The 25,125-nt window shown below is 39.3% G+C and overlaps 1 protein-coding gene across 1 annotated transcript in view; it reads left to right on the top strand.

Annotated features, from left to right (window-relative positions):
• The window catches only part of Mad (Mothers against dpp), a gene marked incomplete in the record, with an annotated part of 232,058 nt that extends 209,883 nt beyond the window's left edge, over nt 1-22,175 (top strand). Inside the window, 5 exon segments of the mRNA XM_070098182.1 lie at nt 1,816-1,908; nt 7,770-7,900; nt 8,158-8,356; nt 9,164-9,404; nt 16,756-22,175. Of these exon segments, the coding sequence (XP_069954283.1) occupies nt 1,816-1,908; nt 7,770-7,900; nt 8,158-8,356; nt 9,164-9,404; nt 16,756-16,915 (824 nt within the window).
• Between the last annotated feature and the right edge of the window lie 2,950 nt (nt 22,176-25,125).

Genomic DNA, 25,125 nt, shown 5'->3' with positions numbered 1-25,125 from the left:
AACTATGCATGCTCTCTGCCAATCCCTAGGTACCTTACCCTCTTCCATACATTTACTAAATAATAGCACCAACCACTCCAAAACTATATCCCCACATGCTTTTAACATTTCTATCTTTATCCCATCAATCCCAGCTGCCTTACCCCCTTTCATTTTACCTACTGCCTCAAAAACTTCCCCCACACTCACAACTGGCTCTTCCTCACTCCTACAAGATGTTATTCCTCCTTGCCCTATACAGGAAATCACAGCTTCCCTATCTTCATCAACATTTAACAATTCCTCAAAATATTCCCTCCATCTTCCCAATACCTCTAACTCTCCATTTAATAACTCTCCTCTCCTATTTTTAACTGACAAATCCATTTGTTCTCTAGGGTTCCTTAACTTGTTAATCTCACTCCAAAACTTTTCTTATTTTCAACAAAATTTGTTGATAACATCTCATCCACTCTCTCATTTGCTCTCTTTTTACATTGCTTCACCACTCTTTTAACCTCTCTCTTTTTCTCCATATACTCTTCCCTCCTTGCATCACTTCTACTTTGTAAAAACTTCTCATATGCTAACTTTTTCTCCCTTACTACTCTTTTTACATCATCATTCCACCAATCGCTCCTCTTCCCTCCCGCACCCACTTTCCTGTAACCACAAACTTCTGCTGAACACTAACACTACATTTTTAAACCTACCCCATACCTCTTCAACCCCATTGCCTATGCTCTCATTAGCCCATCTATCCACCAATAGCTGTTTATATCTAACCCTAACTGCCTCCTCTTTTAGTTTATAAACCTTCACCTCTCTCTTCCCTGATGCTTCTATTCTCCTTGTATCCCATCTACCTTTTACTCTCAGTGTAGCTACAACTAAAAAGTGACCTGATATATCTGTGGCCCCTCTATAAACATGTACAACCTGAAGTCTACTGAACAGTCTTTTATCTACCAATACATAATCCAACAAACTACAGTCATTTTGCCCTATATAATATCTTGTATACTTATTTATCCTCTTTTTCTTAAAATATGTATTACCTATAACTAAACCCCTTTCTATACAAAGTTCAATCAAAGGGCTCCCATTATCATTTACACCTGGCACCCCAAACTTACCTACCACACCCTCTCTAAAAGTTTCTCCTACTTTAGCATTCAGGTCCCCTACCACAATTACTCTCTCACTTGGTTCAAAGGTTCCTATACATTCACTTAACATCTCCCAAAATCTCTCTCTCCTCTACATTCCTCTCTTCTCCAGGTGCATACACGCTTATTATGACCCACTTTTTGCATCCAACCTTTACTTTAATCCACATAGTCCTTGAATTTACACATTCATATTCTCTTTTCTACTTCCATAACTGATCCTTCAACATTATTGCTACCCCTTCCTTAGCTCTAACTCAGATACTCCAGATTTAATCCCATTTATTCCCCCCACTGAAACTCCCCTACCCCCTTCAGCTTTGTTTCGCTTAGGGCCAGGACATCCAACTTCTTTTCATTCATAACATCAGCAATCATGTATTTCTTGTCATCTGCACTACATCCATGCACATTCAAGCATCTCTTTGTTTGTCTATATATTATACGTTTATTTCAAATTTTGTTGTACTGCATTCCAAAATAACATTTAATGCACTTGTTACCATAGACCATTTTCCATATATTGTATTGCATTTAAGCACTAATCATAATATAAAAAAAATTTTCCTTCATCTTATCTAAAAAATTATTAAACTTTACTTAGGTTTTATAGAATAATTTCTAACCACATAATAGAGGAAACATGAATTATTATAATAATTTCCAGGTGGAGGAAGTTTAAGTGGGCTGAACCAGCCTCCTTCTCCAGTGGTCAGCCCAGCCAGCCAGTCTCCGCACAGCCCTTATGGCAGTATCCCGGGTCAGTTCAGTCTTCCATTTTTAGCAGATTATTGCATTATAATATTTAGTCTTCCTTTGGTAATGTAATAAATCAACAGATTGATGTACATAAATTTACTTGAACTATGATCAGTTGAATTTAAGTATGAATGATTTTGGATAATTGGTTTAAAGAGCAATGTGATGAAAATTGACTTTTTTGAATTACTCATACTTCAGCAAGGGACAAATTTAAACTGAAATGTTTAGAACAAAATAAAAGTGAATGGTATTAATGTATAGTATATCCATATTATATCAGGGAAATTTACATTAAAAAAAGGCAGTTTACAATATGTCATATTACATAAGGGTAAGTAGAAAGGATGGGACATATTGGAAGTTAAATTTTGTTGAACAGGTAGCTTAATAAGTCTTTAGAGTTAAAAAAAGTGTGGATGGAACAATAATGATCATATTTTTGTAGCAATGTGGCAGTTGTTGCAAGTATATGGAATAGGTAGTAAGTTACTAAATGCTGTAAAGAGTTTTTATGAGGATAGTGAGGCTCAGGTTAGGGTGTGTAGAAGAGAGGGAGAATACTTCCCGGTAAAAGTAGGTCTTAGACAGGGATGTGTAATGTCACCTTGGTTGTTTAATATATTTATAGGTGGGGTTCTAAAAGAAGTAAATGCTAGGGTATTGGGGAGAGGGGTGGGATTAAATTATGGGGAATCGAATACAAAATGGGAATTGACACAGTTACTTTTTGCTGATGATACTGTGCTTGCGGGAGAGTCTAAAGAGAAGTTTCAAGGGTTAGTGGACGATTTTGGGAGAGTGTGTAAAGGTGGAAAGTTGAAAGTGAACATAGAAAAGAGTAAGGTGATGAGGGTATCAAATAATTTAGATAAAGAAAAATTAGATATCAAATTGGAGAGGAGGAGTATGGAAGAAGTGAATGTTTTAAGATATTTGGGAGTTGATGTGTCAGCGGATGGATGTATGAAGGACGAGGTTAACCATAGAATTGATGAAGAATAAAAGGTGAGTGGTGCATTGAGGTATATGTGGAGACATAAAACATTATCTATGGAGGCAAAGAAGGGAATGTATGAAAGTATAGTAATACCAACACTTTTATATGGGTGTGAAGCTTGGGTTGTAATTGCTGCAGCAAAGAGGCGGTTGAGCTGTCCTGTCTTAGGGCAATGTGTGGTGTAAATATTACGCAGAGAATTCGGAATGTGGAAATTAGGAGAAGGTGTGGAGTTAATAAAAGTATTAGTCAGAGGGCTGAAGAGGGGTTGTTGAGGTGGTTTGGTCATTTAGAGAGAACGGATCAAAGTAGAATGACATGGAGCGTATAAATCTGTAGGGGAAGGAAGACGGAGTAGGGGTCATTCTTGAAAAGGTTAGAGGGAAGGGGTAAAGGAGGTTTTATGGGTGAGGGGTTTGGACTTTCAGCAAGCATGTGTGAGCGTGTTAGGAGTGAATGGGGACGAATGGTATTTGGGACCTGACGAGCTGTTGGAGTGTGAGCAGGGTAATATTTAGTGAAGGGATTCAGGGAAACTGGTTATTTTTATATAGCCGGACTTGAGTACTGGAAATGGGAAGTACAGTGGCTGAACTTTAACCCTTTGAGGGTTTCGGACGTACTAGTAGGGCTTACGACCCAGGGTTTTTGACGTACTAGTACGCCTAAATTCTAGCGCCCTCAAATCTAGTGGGGGAAAGCTGGTAGGCCTTCATATGAAAGAATGGGTCTATGTGGTCAGTGTGCACAGTCTAAAAAAAATCCTGCAGCACACAGTGCATAATGAGAAAAAAAAAAACTTTGACCATTTTTTTGGAATAAAACAGCGACTTTGCACTGTATTTTCGTATGGTATTTATTGTTGTATTCTAGTTTTCTTGGTCTCATTTTATAGAATGGAAGACATATTACAGAAATTGAGATGATTTTGACTGGTTTTACAATGAAAGGTACCTTGAAATTGAGCTCAAAGTAGCAGAAATCTTTGATTTTTACCAAATTTCAAAAGTAAACAAATCTTGCCAAGCGTCCAACACACGTCAACTGGTGAGTCTAATATTCTTTCACAAGTGCGCCAATAATATTTATACCATTTTTTACACTAATGCAGTAGTCTGCATAACAGTAAATCTTATATTTTTTGTGAGAATAAAAATTCAAAGTGGAAAGCAAAAGAATATAAGAGGGGCCTTGAGACGTGACTAATGACCAGAGGAAACGTCATTTTAGTGCCAGGAATGTCTTTCTTGTTTATTCTGGACCCTATTCGGAAATTGGCATCTTTTGAAATTTGTGTGAAATTGGCAAAATTGCTAAATTCTGACCACTGTACTGGATAGTTAAATTTCATATATGGGTGGTTTCTTGCACCCATTCGATAGAAAAAATGGAGTTCTAGCGAAATATTCACGTTTCTTGTCGACTAGTACACTGGAATTGGCCAAAAATGGGGCTTAAAGTGGGCAAAATCGCCAATGCGTAAACATCTCCAAGACCGCTAACTTTGCGAGAGCATAATTCCGTAGGTTTTCCATCAAATTTCAAACGTTTGGTGTCCTTATGATCAGGAAAAGAATCTCTATCTTTTCATAAGAGAAAATTATTATTATTATTTTTTTTTAAATTTGGCCGACCCTGAGAATGAGTTTCGGAGAGGGCCTGTCGACCCTCAAAGGGTTAAAGGAGGTGTTTGGGATATTGGCAGTTTAGAGGGATATGTTGTGTATCTTTATACGTATATGCTTCTAAACTGTTGTGTCCTGGGCACCTCTGCAAAAACAGTGATTATGTATGAGTGAGGTGAAAGTGTTGAATGATGATGAAAGTACGTATTTTTTGGGGGGGGATTTTCTTTCTTTTTGGGTCACCCTGCCTTGGCGGGAGACGGCCAACTTGTTAAAAAAAAAAAAAATGTAGAAAATAACTATGGTAATAATAATTCAATTTTGAAATAGTACTTCAAGATTCAATGATTAGGATTAAATTATTACAATAAAGGGGGAAGCTCTAAACTGGTAGGATTATACAGCACCTATGGGGAGGTTGTGGAAGGTATTTAGGCTTAATTCAAGGAACTGGAGCACAGATCCAATTCCCTAGATCAAGAGCCCCTTACCAGCATCAAGGAACCTTCCTTAAGGGGTTAGGATTAAATGTTGAAGCACTTATGAATAAATTAACAGCTAGTTTTTGTGTTAATATAGCTAATGTCTAAGAATGATATACAGCTTCTCCTCACTTAGCGATGTACAGGTCTCCCTCAACACTCACGTTTTCAACTTTCACGGGCTTCACACATTCGCGAATTCCCAACCTCCAAACTCCCAGCCACCAAATTCCCAACCTCCAAATCATATTTAAGTTTCCCGCCACCTGCGAGTCCCTACTACCCTCCCTCCGACCCCCGCAACTGGCAGCCAGCCCTCCCACCACTCAGTGTGGTGAGTGTTTTGTTTGTTCATTATTTTCTATTAAACTACAGTATAAATAATGTAAACCCATTCATGACTGAATATTGGAATGGCTATTCGGACAGGTATTGGATGGTGACATCATGTGTTTACTCTTGAACACTGCAAAGAATTAAACATTTCTGCTACAGCTAATAATAACAATAGTAATAATAATAATAATAATAATAATAATAATAATAAATATGATATAATTGAAGAAGGAAATTGTACAAAAATACGAGGGAGTGGTTGACACATCGTCAGTGTGACTTTGTTTATGCTGGAGTGAACATTAGTCTCCCTGCTCTTCCAAACATTTCACAATAATTCATTGTGTTTGGTGCTTGTAGATTGAGTGTGACCGGAGTGGTAGAGGCAGTGATTGAGACAATGGTATTTAATAACATACATGTTAATAATAATACATGTTATTAATAATATGTACTATTATTATTTATAACATATATGTTATTAAACACATACGTTAATAATAATACATGTTATTAATAATAACATGTACTATTATTATTTATAACATATATGTTATTAAATACCACTGCCTCAACCGCTGAATTATTGTGAAATGTTTGGAAGAGCAGGGAGACTAATGTTCACTCCAGCATAAACAAAGTCACACTGACGATGTGTCAACCACTCCCTCGTATTTTTGTACAATTTCCTTCTTCAATTATATCGTATTTATTATTATTATTATTATTTTTACTATTGTTATTATTAGCAATAGCAGAAATGTTCGATTCTTTGCTGTGTTCAAGAGTAAACACATGATGTCACCCTCTAATACCTTTCCTAATAGCCATTCCAATATGCAGTCATGAATGGATTTACATTATTTATTCTGTAGTTTAATAGCAAATAATGAACAAACAAAACACTCACCACACTGAGTGGTGGGAGGGCTGGCTGCCAGTTGCGGGGGTCGGAGGGAGGGTAGTAGGGACTCGCAGTGGTGGAGTCTGTGGTATTTAATAACATACATGTTATTAACATACATGTTATTAAATAACATACATTATTAAAGCATAACATGTATATATTTAGTACAATTTACGACGTTTTCATGTATTTTATGATTATTCATGGTTCAACAAGTTAAGGAAGCAGTATTGTAATATATTTCCCTACAATATATTGGGGCACCAAACATTCACGGTTTTTCAACATTCACGAGTCTCTTGATCCCCTAACCCTCACGAATGTTGAGAGAGACCTGTACTCGTTTACCGATGACTCGAACTTATGACGGGGTCTCTGACCAGCATGCATACCTAAATAACGTATATTAGAGCTGATTTCCTCTATTCTGTTTATTACATTATACAGTACACTACTGTATAAACATTTATAAATATATCAGAAATGTTATAAATGGTGTAAAGGTGACATTAAAATAATGCCATAGATGGTTGACACAAACCCACTACCATTATAGTATGCAAATCACTTAGCGACGAATTCGTTTACTGATGAGTTCTTAGGAATGGAACTCTGTTAAGTGAAGATAAGCTGTATTTAAAAGGAAAAAAATAAGTGAAGGTTACCAATGGTTACCTTGTGGGGTTGGTGCAATTCTGAGATCAACATGTAGCACAAATATTTAAGAAAATAAGTTATAAGATTAAGAGATAGTGTTATGGAAGGTATAAATCAAAGAGCAGAGAGGTGGGGGGGTGGGTTGAGATGGGTTGGTTGCATAGAAAGGATGAACATAATAGGTTGACTAAACACAGCTAACCCATACGTAGGAGAGTGGAGCTAATGACGACGTTTCGGTCCTACTTGGACCATTTACAAAGTCACACTCGGTATGACTTTATAAGTGGTAAATTTACAGTCACACTGAGTGTAACTTTGTAAATAGTCCAAGTCGGACTGAAATGTCATCGTAATCTCCTCTCCTACATATGGGTTATTTGTGTATTGTTCCAGTCACGGTATTGTGCCTTTTTGTTCTTTAGGTTGACTTAAAATAGTATATAAATCTAGGAGTGGTAAATACATACTTAACCCTTAAACTGTCCAAATGTAGATTTACGTTTGGAGCCCTGTGCACGTGAACATAGATCTATGTTTGGACAGTTCGAGAGTTGATGCAATGAAATCTTCATTGGTACAACATTTCACCCATGAATGGATTTCCATTACATCAAAAAATTTCACTGCTTTGCCAGTGGGTGGCCCTACAACTTCGTTTAGTAAATTGAGGGTGGATGGATGCTTTTTTTTTTTATACTTGTCTGAGGTTTGTCAATAAAGCAGTCAGCATTATTCAGCCTTCAGATTTTTTTTTTTATCATTATAGTAATGAATCTTTGATTATTATTAGACAGTTGCATTTTCAAATGTGGATACTGAGTGTGCATTAACTGAAAGCTTTTGCCTCCAAAGCAGATACTCCGCCACCAATATATACTCCTCCAAGTGAAGACATAAAACAGACGCAACCTGCAGATACAACTATGGAAATTGTTCCTGTTGGCACTATTATTAACCCAAATGTTACTCCTGTTACATACCAGGTAATTAACCAGGCTTCATCTTTTCATATAGCTTTCTTTGATATTGTCTGTTCATGGCATTTTATTAGACTTGGAATAATGGTGTAGTGCTAGAGAGATATCTGTATAACACTAACACACAAACATAGTAATGTATATTCATTAATTGATCATATAATATTGATGTTATACAGAACTGACAAGTTGATAAGACCCATTGATCGTGTGCAAATTCATTGCTATTTTTAAGGTTTTAATTTAAATATTTTGTGTTTCAGGAACCTGCTTTTTGGTCAAGTATAGCATATTACGAACTGAATAATAGAGTCGGAGAAGTATTTCATGCCCAAACACATTCAGTCATCGTTGATGGCTTCACAGATCCAAGCAACAATTCAGAGAGATTTTGCTTAGGTTTACTCTCTAATGTTAATCGCAATTCTACTATAGAAAACACAAGAAGACACATTGGTAAAGGTGAGTTTTTTGACCTGTATTCCTTACAATATTAATAAAGTATAGGGGATCTTTTTTTTTCCCTCCATTTTTTTTCATCAGTCACTGTCATGTTTTCATTCTCTCCAAAACTGTACTCCCAAATTTTCATTTACTTGGGACATGCTGACCTTTACCTGGAATATAGCACCAAAATCTAGTACCTTCCATAGGCTGGATATGCATACATTGTATTTGTTACAGAAGTAACATTCTTTTTCTCATTTTAATGGAAATTACCTTAAAAGATTTAATTTGATGCATAGTATTTTACTCTTCATACAATAATTGGGAGTGGTTAGCTGTAAATACACAAATCTTACGGATTTACTTTTATCATAGCAAAATGACCCTAGAAAAAAATAGATCCTGTATATGGTACTTCAGAAACTTTGAAGTACGTACATTAGTTTAAAGCTTGTATAATTGATTAAAATTGATCTTGGAAGTTTGTAGACAACTCTAGACACACCTGTGTGTAGATCTGCCAAAAACCTTGTGTGAAAATACATTTACAATAGTGTGCATATTGGAAATTTGAAAAATGCCATTAACCTAGTAATTCTTCAACCCTCTAAAAATAAGATAATACGTAGACACAAATTCCACCATGCTAAAATAACCTGCATCATTAAAAAATATCCATTAAATTGTCATTGTCAAAGGACCCCTAAACTTTCCACATATAATAAGGTACATTGGATACAGGTTTACAGGGTCAGTCTTATATATAATAGTCTAGTGTACAGTCTTCAGGGTAAATTATTATTATTATTGTATGCACTTCAGGAGTCCATCTATATTATGTTGGTGGGGAAGTGTATGCAGAATGTTTGTCCGACTCGGCTATCTTCGTCCAGTCTCGCAATTGTAACCACCACCATGGCTTCCATCCATCTACTGTGTGTAAAATTCCTCCTGGATGTTCACTCAAGATCTTTAATAATCAGGAGTTTGCCCAGCTCCTCTCCCAGAGTGTCAACCATGGCTACGAAGCAGTGTTTGATCTTACTAAAATGTGTACAATCAGGTATGAAATGTCTGTCAGTATTGTATATTTTTAAGAACATTTTGATGTTTTGTGAAGGCAGTAGTAGAACATGACTTCAAATACATGTAGTAAATTTGTGGAGATAATGGTATAATGTTTGAAATGTATACTAATTAAGTTTTAGAATCCGTGTTGGTTAAATACATGGTATGTGTAATGGACAAAAGAGGGAATTTTAAGAGGGAAAACTAGAGTGTGGCCAGTGTTATGTAGATCTGTCTTAATAATAGTATATATCCATCCTATGAAAGTAGGCTGTAGGATAATTTGACAGTATACAGAATGTGACCAAATATTTATTTAAGCATTTGGTTTTAAAATACATACTCTCTCCTCACTTTGGTAATTCCCTTCAAGGTTCCTTGACATTGGTGAGGGGCTCTTGATCTAGGGAATTGGATGTATGCTCCAGTTCCCTGAATTAAGCCTGAATACCTTCCACAGGTGTTGCATAATCCTACGGGTTTAGTGCTCCCCCTTTATAATCTATCTGTAATTCACTCTTCAAGGGGGGCTCCTTGGTGTGGTGAAGAGGCTCTTGGTCTGAGGAATTAGACCTGTCGGTCTTCTTCCTCAGACCGAACCTAATTACCCCCCAATCTCCCCTCCCCTATCCCATCCTCCCCTTTTTCCTTTCCTCCTCCTCCTCCCCACCCCTCCCTTTTGCCCTTCCTCTTTTTGGCCTTTGGGATTTCTCCCACAGGCGCGCTAGTTCCTAGGTAGGGGAAAGGATACCGGGGTCCATCCCATTCCGTTGAGGTTCTTGGCAGTGGCGTAGTTTGCCGTGGAATCTGGATCGCCTGGGGATGTCCCGATCCCTCTCCGGTATCCCGGAGTAGCTTTGGGTGTCTTTTGGGCGATGGGTGCATCTCTGGAAGCCACCTTTCGGATTCCGGGGGTGGTGGCCGAAGGAGGTATGCTTTGTGGCGGATATCCGGCCGCCCTCTCTTTTGTCCACCGAGGTAGCTCGGCAGATGTGAGGTTGCTATCCCGGATTGTTAGTTTACTAGCATGATGGGTAGGGTATGGCACGGGTTCCATGCTGCATCTGCGCTACTTGCGGTGCTGAGGTCCTCTTGGGCGCGGAGGGAGATTTCTGGCCCTTTCATTCCTCCTAGGAACTATCCCTCCCCGGTCCCCCCTTTTTTTATTCTTTTTTTTTTATTTTTATTTTCTTTTCTTCTTTCTTTTTTTTCTTAAAAACAAAAAGAAAGAAGTAACCTAACCATGGCAGCCCTAGTCCATGAACCTACTACCCCCGGGCCCCTTCTTGATACCGCACCCCGTTCTGACCCCGCCTCGTCTTTGGACCACTCTTCAGACACTCCTCATGCCTCTGTACCTATTGCCAGTGCTGTTTCCTCACCCGCTTCAGGTACTGAGGCCTCGACTGACTCCTTCGATTTATCAGACCTTCGCTCTCCTCTGACTATGCTTCTGGCCTCTCCCTCTAGGGTGCAGCAATTTTCAAATCGCCGACCCGTTCCACGTCGGACCAACTCTGGTCCCACGCCTAAACGCCAACGACAATTACCTGCTGATGATACTTCTCCACCTTCTCGTTCTTCTCAGAAACGATCGACACGTCCTTCATTACCTTTCCACGCTCAGTTTCAAACTGAACAATGGACTAAATTCTTCACTTTACGACCGACTTCCTCTACTGCCTATCTTTCTGACCACAGTATTGGCAAGGCACTCCTACGCCATGTTGGTAAAGATATTTCTTTTCATGCTCTTAAGAGCGGTACACGCATCATTACCGTACAGAATGCTACCCAGGCTCATGAGCTCTCTCTCGTCTTTCCCATATCGATACTGTTCCTGTCACTCTTGAAAAACATCATTCCCTCAATTCTTGTAGTGGTACCGTCATTCTGCCCCATACCATAGTTCAACAAAATTTCCAGACATGTGGCACTGACATTCTTGAACAGCTGGAACTCCAAGATCTCCCAATCCTCAAGGTAGACACTTACGTTCTTCCTGCCCATGGGCGGAGACGATACCCTAGCAATGTGGCTCGTTTAACTTTTGACAGCCGAGAACTCCCATCCTCAGTTTATATAGCAGGACATCGGTTACAAGTTCGAAAGGTGATCCCTACACCACAACAGTGTAGAAATTGCTGGCGATTTGGCCATCCAGCGAAATATTGCAGATCTATCGCCGAATGCCCAGTCTGTGGTGACAATGACCATTCTAATACGTCTTGCAATCGATCTCCCTCTTGCCTTAACTGTCATGAGGCTCACCCTTCGTACTCTCAAGTCTATTTAAACGAGCGGGAAATCCGTTACCTCAAAGAGACAGAAGGTCTCCCTTATGCCATGGCAGTTTCTCATCTCCGCCTCCAAGGGAGACTCCCACGCATTTCTTATTCCCGTGTTTCAAAACGTCCCCCCACTTCTGGTATCCCATCTTCTACAACCACCTCTGTGGTTACCTCTCCCATAGTCACTCCTGTATCTAATCCTTTTGCTGTCCTCGGCTCAGATGTCCCTACTTCAACGCCTCAGTCTGCTCTCGCTTCTTCGTGTTCTCTCTCACAAGCCTCAGTATCGACGAGACCTCGTACGACACCTCCTCCCAATCGTCCCTCTACTTCTCAAAAGTCAAAAAAAGGTCCGTTAACACCTCCTACCCATCTTCCACCTCCTCATTTTACCCTCCCTGGTTCTCCCCCTCTCACTGGCTCAGTTACAAGTGTAGAGGTTCACCCTCCTCCTCGTACTGTACCTTCCTCCCCTGTTCCCTCCCAAGTTTCTTCCTCTTCTGCCACCTCCCAGGTTCCTGCCTCTTCTGTCCCCTGCCACGCTTCTCCAGTTCCCTCCACCCTTTCGCCCCCCCCCCTACCTTGGTACAGTCCAATACAGTTCCAATCTTTACTCATCCTCCCCCTAACATTTCCAATATTGTCTCCCATACGACGTCTCTGAATTCCGAAACACTTGAAGCAATCTCTGAATATATTGCAGAGACCAAACCATCAATGGACACTGATCCACCTTCCGCTCTTTCTCTCTCCTCTGCTCCATCTGCGCAACTCCTTTCTTCACAGCGCACCGTTCCTTCGCTGCTTGAACGTTTTCCACTGCCTCCGCATGTGGACTTTTCTAACCCCTCTAGTCCGTAGGAACCCTTACTTGCGGATTTCAAGTATCTTTATCATTGCCAATCATGGCCTATTTACAGTGGAATATACGCGGCCTCAGGGGTAATCGGGGTGAGCTTCAGATGTTACTCTCCCAGTTTGCCCCTGTTGGTGTTTGCTTACAGGAACCAAAATTACACTCTGCTGTTATTTCTCCCATCTCAGGCTATAATTTATTGTATTCTTCAGATCCTTTTCCTGATGGGACCTTTAATGAAAGTGCCCTTCTTCTACGCACTGATATTCCGTACCATCAGCTATTTGTTCATACTTCGCTGCATTACACAGCAGCCCGTATCCACTTACATAGGTGGTATACGCTCTGTTCTTTATATCTCTCTCCTTCTCGGGCATTATCTATTCCGGATATTGCCTTTCTTGTTTCGTCATTACCACCACCGATTTTGTTACTTGGTGATTTTAATGCCCACCATTTCCTCTGGGGGGGGGGGGGTCTCACTGTGATTCCTGTGGAATTCAGTTAGAGGCTTTTCTTGCCACCCACCCCCTCCATGTTTTAAATACAGGTACTCACACCCATTTTGATCCTCGGACTCATACTCTCTCTTGCATTGATCTCTCAGTCTGCTTTTCCTCCACCGCATTAGACTTCACTTGGTCTGTTCTCCCGGACTTGCATGACAGTAATCATTTCCCAATCATTCTTACTTCCCCTTCATATTCGCCACCTCTTCGCACCCCACGCTGGCAATTTAATCGGGCAAATTGGAACCTTTACTCACACCTAACTGTTTTTAAAGAGGTTCCTTCTTCGTCCTCCATCGATGAGCTTTTACACCTCTTCTCGTCCTCCGTTTTCACCGCAGCTTCTCATTCTATACCCCAAACTTCGGGCAGGCATTCTCAGAAATGCGTGCCTTGGTGGTCTCCTGCTTGTGCTCGTGCAGTACGTTTGAAACGAGCTGCATGGGGCAGGTACCGGTACAATAGAACCACAGAGAGACTCCTTGATTTTAAACAGAAGCGTGCGATCGCTCGCCGTGTCATCCGTGACGCTAAACGCACTTGCTGGCGAGATTGTCTCCACCATCACCTCTGCTTCCTCTATGAGCGCAGTCTGGAAAAAAGTACGAAAACTGAGTGGTAAATATTCTCCTGACCCGGCTCCTGTTCTGCGGGTTGCCGGTGTTGATATCGCAAACCCACTAGATGTTGCCAATGAAATTGGCAATCATCTGGTCCGTATTTCTCAGGGACTCCATCTATGCCCCTCATTTCTTTCCTCAAAGTCTGCCAGAGAGTTAGCACCCTTGGACTTTTCTTCTCTCAGAGAAGAACAGTATAATGTGCCTTTTACACTTCAAGAACTGGAGGCAACACTCTCAGCTTGTCGATCATCGGCAGCTGGGCCCGACGACATTCATATTCGTATGCTACAACATTTACATCAGTCAGCCCTTGCAGTCCTATTACGCCTTTACAATCTTATTTGGTCACAAGGAGTTCTTCCACAGCTGTGGAAATCCGCCATTGTTCTCCCTTTCCGCAAACCAGGCACTACGGGACATGAAACCTCCCACTATCGTCCCATTGCTCTTACCAGTGCAGTTTGCAAAGTAATGGAACGCCTAGTAAATAGACGTTTAGTGTGGTATTTAGAGACACACAACAGTCTCTCCACTCGTCAATATGGCTTTCGTAAGGGACGTTCTACCATAGACCCCTTACTACGCTTGGATACGTACGTTCGTAATGCCTTTGCGAATAACCACTCGGTTATTGCCATATTTTTTGACCTTGAGAAGGCATATGACACAACTTGGAGGTATAATATTTTAGCCCAAGCCCACTCCTTAGGCCTTCGAGGCAATCTACCATCCTTCCTTAAGAACTTTTTAACTGACAGGCATTTCCGTGTTCGGGTTAATAATGTGCTCTCCCCGGACTTTATCCAAGCTGAAGGTGTCCCCCAGGGATGTGTTCTGAGCACAACACTTTTTCTCCTTGTTATTAATGATTTGGCCTCTAGTCTTCCATCAAATATTTGGTCATCACTCTATGTTGATGACTTCGCTATTGCCTGTGCAGGCGCTGACTGTCACCTCATTACAGTTTCTCTCCAACATGCAGTCGACCGTGTTTCCAATTGGGCCACCACACGTGGGTTTAAATTTTCCAGCACTAAAACCCACCAAATTACTTTCACTAGACGCTCTGTCATCTCCGATCATCCTTTGTACCTCTATGGCTCCCGTATCCCTGAACGTGATACAGTCAAGTTTCTGGGCCTCCTCTTTGATCGTAGGTTATCCTGGAAACCTCACATTACCTCTCTGAAGGCAACTTGTTACAGCCGGCTGAACCTTCTTAAAACCCTTGCTCTTCTTTCATGGGGAGCTGATCGTCGAACCCTCCTTCGCCTACATTCCACCCTTATTTTATCGAAACTTGATTATGGTGACCAGATCTATTCAGCGGCATCTCCTGCTACTCTCTCTAGCCTTAACCCCATTCATCACCAAGGATTACGTTTAATCCTTGGTGCTTTTCGCTCTTCCCCTGTCGAGAGGCTCTATGCAGAAGTGAATGTTCCATCCTTATCCGATCGCCGTGATGCCCATTGCCTGCGCTACTATGTACGCTCTCATGATCTCCGCAATCCTTCCATTTATAGAATGGTCACTGGTATTAGTAGACATTCTTTATTTGTTCGCCGCCCCTGTTTACTCCGTCCCTTCTCTCTTCGCCTTCATTCGCTCTTGTCTTCTCTTCAACTACCACCTTTCTATGTACATGTAGCATCTCACTTTTCCCTACCCCCCTGGGAAGTTCCAGCTGTTCGAGTCTGTTCTTTCTCCCTCCCTTGCTCGAAAGCCCAACTGTCTATGGTCGCTTCCCGCTCTTTTTCTTGACCACTTTCACTCTCATTCTCATGCCATTGCTGTGTACACAGATGGCTCTAAGTCTTCTGACGGCGTAGGATTCGCAGCAGTGTTTCTGGACAGCGTCGTTCAAGGGCATTTACTATCTTCGGCTAGTATTTTTACTGCTGAATTATATGCCATCCTTACAGCACTTATCCGTATTGCATCTATGCCTGTGTCATCATTTGTGGTTGTCTCAGACTCCCTTAGTGCTTTACAGGCTATACAAAAATTTGATACACCTCACCCCTTAGTCCTCCGTATCCAACTTTGGCTACGCCGCATCTTTACCAAGCATAAAAGCTGTATAGCCCTTGTGGCTTAGCGCTTCTTTTTGATTATAATAATAATAACCAAGCATAAAGATATTGTTTTTTGTTAGGTCCCTGGTCATGTTGACGTACAGGGCAATGAACAGGCAGACACTGCTGCGCGGTCAGCAGTACATGACCTACCAGTTTCTTATAGAGGTATTCCATTTACGGACTATTTTGCTGCAATATCTTCCCACCTTCACACCCGTTGGCAACAACGTTGGTCTACTATGCTCGGCAACAAACTTCAATCTATTAAACCGAGTATAGGTTACTGGCCGTCTTCTTATCACCAGTGTCGAGGTTAGGAGACTACTCTCTCCCGTCTTCGCATTGGGCATACTCGTCTTACTCATGGATATCTCATGGAGAGGCGTCTTGCTCCTCTCTGTGAGAATTGCCAAGCTCCATTATAAGTCAGCCACATTCTGTTGGACTGCCCACTTTATCAATGAGCACGCAGAATTTACCTCTGTCGTCGTCTTCGCTCCTCTGCTCTCTCTTTACCTTCCCTTCTCGCTGATGGACCCACCTTTCATCCGGACTCTCTCATTGACTTTTTGACAACGACTGACTGACTTCACAAATTCTGATACCTTCAGCCCTTTTTACTTCAATCTCTTGCTACCCTCTACCCCCGTACTATCCCCTGCCCCGCTGTTTTCTGTAACCTGCTGATCATCCCCCCTCCCTTCTGCCATCCAATTCCCTTGCTTCCTTCCCTACCCTGCAGCGCTGTATAGCCCTTGTGGCTTAGCGCTTCTTTTTGATTATAATAATAATATCTGTAATTCATTGTTGATGTATTCACCATATGTGATCAGTGCATCTGTTTACAGTTTGTAGATTATGTAGAATTTGGTGGCCAGAGTACAGCTGTCATGGGACACTGTATACAGTGGTATAATGCTTTGTAAGTTTAAGATAATGGTCTGGTTGAAATGGAATCTTTAATGGATTTATTTTTCCTCTACCAGGATGTCATTTGTAAAAGGATGGGGTGCAGAATATCACCGGCAGGACGTTACCAGCACACCGTGCTGGATTGAGATCCATCTTCATGGCCCTCTTCAGTGGCTGGACAAAGTGCTGACTCAGATGGGTGCACCCAATGACCGCATCTCTTCAGTTTCCTGAGTTCAGCTCTTGTCAACTACATGTATCCAATCACAGCAGCATAACTCACGTGTCTTGCCCCCTCACATTCTAATTGTCAAGTTATCTCATAACCTTACAGCATTTGTACTATTGTCCAATTTTGTTACGTTAAAGTATGCCATTGCTGTTTAGTCTTGTGCAGTGAGGTCTATTTCCTGCATCACACAATGTGATAACATAACAGCCTTAGAATTAAGGGCTTTCAAATTAGTCCTCTTATTTTTTTGTTTTATATGTTGAGATTGAGCCATATTCAAAATCAATAACTCATGCTGTGACTTCTAGTCATCACAGCATGATGGAACACCTTTGAATGCATTACTAGTTTTCTCCTGTTTTCTGTGGTTGGACACAGTTTTGTCACACAATCTCAATTACTAAACATTTTAGTGTGCGCTAAGACAAACAGATTCCAAGTCCATTCTACAATATTTAAAATTTAGTGTTATGTACAGGATAATAAAGTAGGATCTGAATGCATGTGTAAATTTTGATAGTTGTTGGTCACTTGATAATTTTGAAAGTGTTAGAGCAAATATTTTAGAGATTAAGAAAGTGCTGTAGAGTCTGGTTTTGAGAAAAGTTTATGGCTTTAGCTAATTGGTGTGAAGGATACATGGTTTGGAGATAAAAATCAAATCAGTGCTGGCACATTTTTTGTGTGGACCAAGAAAATTGAATAATTTCCATTGTCTACTATTGTGCTATATTTTCGTAACTGTAATTGTAATAATTTGCATTATTATTATTATTACATTCATGGGAGGAGCACAAACCGTAGGGGTCATACAGTATGTAGAGGAAAGGGTGGACAGGTCCAATTCCTTGGATCAAGAGACCCCACACCTACATCAAGGCACCTCTCTGAAGGGGTACCTATGTAGAACTAAAAGGTGGCTATGTACTGGTATTTTAAGAATACATTCATGTTGAAGTTTGCATCAGGTTTTGAAGGGGCCTTCATACGATACAAATTATCAAATATCCATTTCCATTTCTTTTTTTCCCATTATGCACTATCCAGATTGAGAGAAATTTCTTGCTGTGTTAAAAGGCCAAAATGGTGCTTATACTGGAAAGAATTAGGTTTGGTAGCTGGAAGAGGATATTCTTTCCAAGAGAAGTGCTTTGAGGATGGTGAAGGGCTCTCGTTTTAAAAAAAAGAGCTACCCTCCCCTTCCTTGGATCAAACCTAGTAACATTCTATTCCACATGTAATGTATGATCCTTATGGGTCTTGTCACTGGTTTATATAATGCTTTAGCATCTTGCTAGTAAGATATACGATTCCCTACTGCCTTAATCAAGGTTGTGTAGTGTCAAATTGCCAAATTTCTTAGTTATTTATCCAGTAGTTGCTGATACACTGGAGTTTACTAATCGTACGGCACCGGGATAATGAGGTAATCAGGTTGTATCCTAAGAAGGGAAGGGTAACTCCAATTCCTCGGCTCAAAAGCCCCTCAATGGTATCAAAGCATCTTTTTTAAAGAGATTATTATAAAATATTGGTAGTGAATTATATATTAAATAAAATTTTCAAATACTGTAAGTTCCTAATTGAGTACATGTTGTGGCCATTTTTTATAAATGCTTAAATTGTAATGGTCATGCAGTGCTTGAGGAATGGCAGGCATTAAAGTTTGATCCAAGGAATTGGAAGGTAAATTTAGTTCCTTAGATTAAAAAGCCCCTCTTGGGTTGACTGACATGCTCAAAAGTAACGTGAAAATTTTCAGCTCTCCTCCATAAAGTAAGGAGTTTCTCGTAACCAACTTTTGTCTGTTGTTGTTATGAACACATCTACACAAACAATTACAGGTTAAGGCTGTTGTTCAATTTTAGTTGGTGTCACTTTAATTTTATACATTGATTAGCCTTTCAATAACTGAATTAGATGTAGGCTTCAAAGTGATGAAGTAATGCATGTCATTGGTTGAAGCTTTTTGGGGGGGGTGGGGAGGGATAAAATATTCCATATTGTACATTTGTTAAAGCATTATAACTGTTCAGTGTATCACCAGACAATCAGTTCACATAGCAGTCTGCTAATCATATTTTGCTTTTATTCAATTGTTACAATAGTATTCTAATAGGCATCAGTTAATGTTCATAGCACTGTACTGGATAAAGTGTTTGATGTAACAAATCAAAATTAGCTTATACTTGCCTAAATACTTAGTGTTAAATTTAACAAAACACTTGTTAGGTCAATAGGAATTTGTAGTAAGGTAGCAGGGCTACTCAAATACAGTGGTTTCTCACTGATGATGCAAAGTCTGTGTCAGTTTGGTTAATACCAAGTTGTATATGTCAAATTATTTGTGCCTGTTTTTATTTTTATACTGTGCAAAGTTATGTAAAATTCTCATGAATATTTGCTTCACAACATGGCATTGTATAATATCAGTAGTAAGATTTCAGCCTAAGATGTAGTCCCTATTTTATTAACAGCAAGAAAAGCAAATACTCCTAAGATTATGTAATATATATAGTAAATGAGAACCTTGTGTATATTGTCTAGCATTATCTTTTCACAGTTTTAGTGATAAAATTGCAAGACAATTTTTACATTTACATATTTTAATTATTGTTAAAGGAAAAAGTTTAATTAATTTATCAAAATAGATAAAACTTCCTATAAATATTCTGTGCAAAGCCATGGAAACTTGTTGCACTGAAGAAATAACCAAGGCTTATCTGTTTTTTTTTTTTAACAGATCTTATCTCTCTTTGCTACCTAAGTTAAAGTGGATTTAACATTACAGTTATTTTAGTGGAATGGTTGCCTTGTTTAATAAACGAGTTTTTTAAAAGCAAAAAACATTAAGTAAATTTGTATGTTAAAAATAAAATGTGTAAAGCAGTTAAAAGGTGTCTTGTGCTATGGGGGTATTACAGTTCCTTATCAGAATCAAGCTACCATACAAGTTTCACAGTTGGCAAAACTTTTGAACAAATGCATTACTTTTTCTACACAAACAAGGGTTTTATAAGACTTTAATAAAATAATTGTATAGCTGTTTTAAAATAAAATTTAGATGCTGTAAACTATAATTATGATAAGAGCCTATTAAGTTTCATTCATAAATAGCTCAAATAATTTAAAAATGCTTATTTTTCAGGATTGATTTATTACATTTCTTAAAAGACAGTCATTGTGATTTTTGTTCTCTACAATTTTAATAAAATTGTAATGGTAATTTGCTGTACCCTCTTAATGATTGGGTTAAATGATGTCCTGAGTAACTGCCCATTTCTTATGTGTTAAAATATATAAATTAACATGTACTATATGAAAGTATGGAAAATTAGCTTTTATGAATGTACACACTAAAATTTTATTCTATCATGACTAACAACATAAGGCGAGGAGTCATATTTAAAGAATATTCCCTCAACCAGTAGGTATGCTGGTACAACTTTTCCTCCCCATTTTGAGAAAAACAAAAAAAAATTAGCCCTTAACTGGCCTTGGTGATAGTTAAGGTCTCTTGATTGCCTCCCATTTGCTCAGGCACTATATGACACCTATAGGTTTAGTGCTCCCCATTAATGTAATATACAAAAAATGGGAGACAATGGTGCAAGGACAACATTAAACCTTCAGCAGGCAGGGCCATATTGGATTGGCAATGCATTTCATTATGTAAAGGGGCAGAAACATTGTCATACTTAAGAACAGCTGACATTTCTCAACCCAAGTGATTGTCCACTCATTATGGATAAATTATCATACTTTAGAGAATGCAGTTTTATCTCATTTCCTTGTTTTATAACCAGATTACTAAATTTTTTTTTACAATACACGAGTGATGATGTGGGATATCTTTGTCCTACTCATTATGCAATGTTAACTTATTTTTCATTAGACAATTATACATACTTATGTTTATAGCCATACTGTTTTACCATTAAATACTAGATCAAAATAAAAATATTTTGATTTAAAGAAATTCATCTGTGACTTTATGCCATATTGTACCTAAAGTGGGTGAAATATTTTTACTGCAGTTCTCAATGTATTTCTATCATGACTGTATTATCCCAGAAACTTGTGTATGTATAAACAAGGACCAATGTAGGCATTACAAAGGCAAAGTGAATTTATACAGCTACTTGTTCAAAAGTAGTAAAGCTGGTTAAGTTGTGCCTCTGTCCTGTCAACATTAACAGGACTTTATTATAAGGTTATGCGTTGGTGGATTTTTGTAAATAACTAGATCTCTGCTCTGTTCCAAAGCTTTGTAACCCAGTGCAAAAGTTACATTGGGGTTACTATTGGGAAGAAGTTGGTCATATTTATTATAAATTTATTTTGTATATTTTGATTATTCATTATTGGTATATTAGCTATTTCAAATTTCATGTAAAACAATTATCTCATGAGAAAATAAGAATAGGATTGTTTTTATAGTAAAAGTGCATTAAGTTTTTGTGCTATACCAAGGTTGCCCAATAAAAATTTTTTTGTACATTTTCATGTTTGTGAAGTTATACAGTATGAACCAATATATTATCATAAGTAACTTGTGGTAAAGACTAACTGCACAATAAATACTGAAAGAATAATAATAATGAGTATGGTGAGGAGTGGATAGACTGATTCATTAATAATAAATGAGATTATGTTGTGTTCTCTTAGCCTCTATCACATTGATTTATACTGTATACTAATACTCAGATAGTTTGTATAAATTCAGTCCAGATTACTGGGTCAGTTGATAATATAGCATTAACTATAAAGCACTGAATAAGACTTACTTCTGTACAGCATAGTACTGGTGTTAGAGAATGACTTATATATACATAAAAACAGGAGATCTTTACATACTAAGTTAATTGTTGATTAACTTACATTTCAGAATACTTTTAGCTATTTTTTCTAAATTGTGCAAATTAAGAAAATAAGAAGTAATTTAATGACTATTTTTTAAATATTTATTTATAAGAATACAGTATTTTCTAAAACTAAACAATATTTCTTTCTATCTTTGCAAATGTTCCTGAAATGTGTAAGTGAAAATCTGGACCATTATGCTTGTATGTGATATATTAATTTTTCATGTTTTACTTAATCGTGACATGTAGAGCCAAGCTACCTAGTTGTGCAATAAGTGTTGCCATAATTTTGAATACTGCTATAACAGACCAATGAATGGTAAAAATATTTTAATTTCATGCAGTTGTCATTGTGTGATGTAATTGTAAGGAAATAAAATCATGTTTCTAGAACAAATGTTTTAGTTAACACAAGAAATATAGAGTATTTTTATTTTTTTGTATAAAGATAGTAGCTAGAACCATAATTATACTTCAACCTCCCCCCCCCCCCAAAAAAAAAAAAAAATTATAATAATTAAATCTCTGTTGTGCCAGATGTTTGTTATCACAATTTGGATTACATTCTTCCTGCATCCCCACCCCTCTTCAGAATGCAGGAACTGACCTTCAAACATCCATGACTCATCTGCTAACTGGTTTAGCTGAATCTCATTGTACATGTTACCTTGCTCATTCTACAACACATTCATTAAAAACCACTTACCTCAATTCTCTTCTAACATGCTCACACGACCTTGGCAACTCTTACTTACCTCTACAAATTATACCCTTGGTGACCCAGCACATCAATTTCTATTATTATTATTATAATCAAAAAGAAGCGCTAAGCCACAAGGACTATACAGCGCTGCAGGGCAGGAAGGAAGCGAGGGCATCAGGTGGCAAAAGGGAGATGGATGAGCAACAGGTTATGGATAACAGTGGGGCAGTGGATGGTGAAAGGGTAAAGGGCAGCAAGAGACCGAACTAGAAAGGGCTGAGGGGAGTGCTAAAAGTATCATCAGAGTTTGTGGAGTAAATCAGTCGTTGTCAAGAAGTCAATGAGAGAATCAGGATTAAAGGAGGGTCCATCAGCAAGAAGGGAAGGTAAAGAGAGAGTAGTAGAACGAAGACGACGTTGGAGGTAAATTCTGCGTGCTCGTTGATAGAGAGGGCAGTCTAACAGAATGTGGCTAATCGATACTGGAACTTGACACTGCTCACAGAGAGGAACAGGGTGCCTCTCCATGAGATACCCATGAGTAAGACGAGTGTGGCCAATGCGAAGGCAGGAGAGAGTGGTCTCCCAACCTCGGCACTGATGACAAGAAGACGGCCAGTAACCTATGCTCGGTTTAATAGAATGAAGTTTGTTACCGAGCAGAGTTGACTAACGTTGTTGCCAACAGGTGCGAAGGTGGGTAGCTATTGCAGCAAAATAGTCCAGAAATGGAACACCTCGATAGGAAATTGGTAGGTCATGTGAGATTAACAAGTGAGATTAACAAGTTAAGAAAGCCTAGAGAACAAATGGATTTGTCAGTTAAAAATAGGAGAGGAGCGTTATTAAATGGAGAGTTAGAGGTATTGGGAAGATGGAAGGAATATTTTGAGGAATTGTTAAATGTTGATGAAGATAGGGAAGCTGTGATTTCGTGTATAGGGCAAGGAGGAATAACATCTTGTAGGAGTGAGGAAGAGCCAGTTGTGAGTGTGGGGGAAGTTCGTGAGGCAGTAGGTAAAATGAAAGGGGGTAAGGCAGCCGGGATTGATGGGATAAAGATAGAAATGTTAAAAGCAGGTGGGGATATAGTTTTGGAGTGGTTGGTGCAATTATTTAATAAATGTATGGAAGAGGGTAAGGTACCTAGGGATTGGCAGAGAGCATGCATAGTTCCTTTGTATAAAGGCAAAGGGGATAAAAGAGAGTGCAAAAATTATAGGGGGATAAGTCTGTTGAGTGTACCTGGTAAAGTGTATGGTAGAGTTATAATTGAAAGAATTAAGAGTAAGACGGAGAATAGGATAGCAGATGAACAAGGAGGCTTTAGGAAAGGTAGGGGGTGTGTGGACCAGGTGTTTACAGTGAAACATATAAGTGAACAGTATTTAGATAAGGCTAAAGAGGTCTTTGTGGCATTTATGGATTTGGAAAAGGCGTATGACAGGGTGGATAGGGGGGCAATGTGGCAGATGTTGCAAGTGTATGGTGTAGGAGGTAGGTTACTGAAAGCAGTGAAGAGTTTTTACGAGGATAGTGAGGCTCAAGTTAGAGTATGTAGGAAAGAGGGAAATTTTTTCCCAGTAAAAGTAGGCCTTAGACAAGGATGTGTGATGTCACCGTGGTTGTTTAATATATTTATAGATGGGGTTGTAAGAGAAGTAAATGCGAGGGTCTTGGCAAGAGGCGTGGAGTTAAAAGATAAAGAATCACACACAAAGTGGGAGTTGTCACAGCTGCTCTTTGCTGATGACACTGTGCTCTTGGGAGATTCTGAAGAGAAGTTGCAGAGATTGGTGGATGAATTTGGTAGGGTGTGCAAAAGAAGAAAATTAAAGGTGAATACAGGAAAGAGTAAGGTTATGAGGATAACAAAAAGATTAGGTGATGAAAGATTGAATATCAGATTGGAGGGAGAGAGTATGGAGGAGGTGAACGTATTCAGATATTTGGGAGTGGACGTGTCAGCGGATGGGTCTATGAAAGATGAGGTGAATCATAGAATTGATGAGGGAAAAAGAATGAGTGGTGCACTTAGGAGTCTGTGGAGACAAAGAACTTTGTCCTTGGAGGCAAAGAGGGGAATGTATGAGAGTATAGTTTTACCAACGCTCTTATATGGGTGTGAAGCGTGGGTGATGAATGTTGCAGCGAGGAGAAGGCTGGAGGCAGTGGAGATGTCATGTCTGAGGGCAATGTGTGGTGTGAATATAATGCAGAGAATTCGTAGTTTGGAAGTTAGGAGGAGGTGCGGGATTACCAAAACTGTTGTCCAGAGGGCTGAGGAAGGGTTGTTGAGGTGGTTCGGACATGTAGAGAGAATGGAGCGAAACAGAATGACTTCAAGAGTGTATCAGTCTGTAGTGGAAGGAAGGCGGGGTAGGGGTCGGCCTAGGAAGGGTTGGAGGGAGGGGGTAAAGGAGGTTTTGTGTGCGAGGGGCTTGGACTTCCAGCAGGCATGCGTGAGCGTGTTTGATAGGAGTGAATGGAGACAAATGGTTTTTAATACTTGACGTGCTGTTGGAGTGTGAGCAAAGTAACATTTATGAAGGGATTCAGGGAAACCGGCAGGCCGGACTTGAGTCCTGGAGATGGGAAGTACAGTGCCTGCACTCTGAAGGAGGGGTGTTAATGTTGCAGTTTA

Source organism: Cherax quadricarinatus, chromosome 61, assembly GCF_038502225.1.
Source record: "Cherax quadricarinatus isolate ZL_2023a chromosome 61, ASM3850222v1, whole genome shotgun sequence".
Taxonomy (NCBI): Eukaryota; Metazoa; Arthropoda; class Malacostraca; order Decapoda; family Parastacidae; genus Cherax; species Cherax quadricarinatus.
The sequence above is the reverse complement of the archived record's forward strand: the minus strand, read 5'-3'. Positions and strand labels throughout refer to the sequence as shown.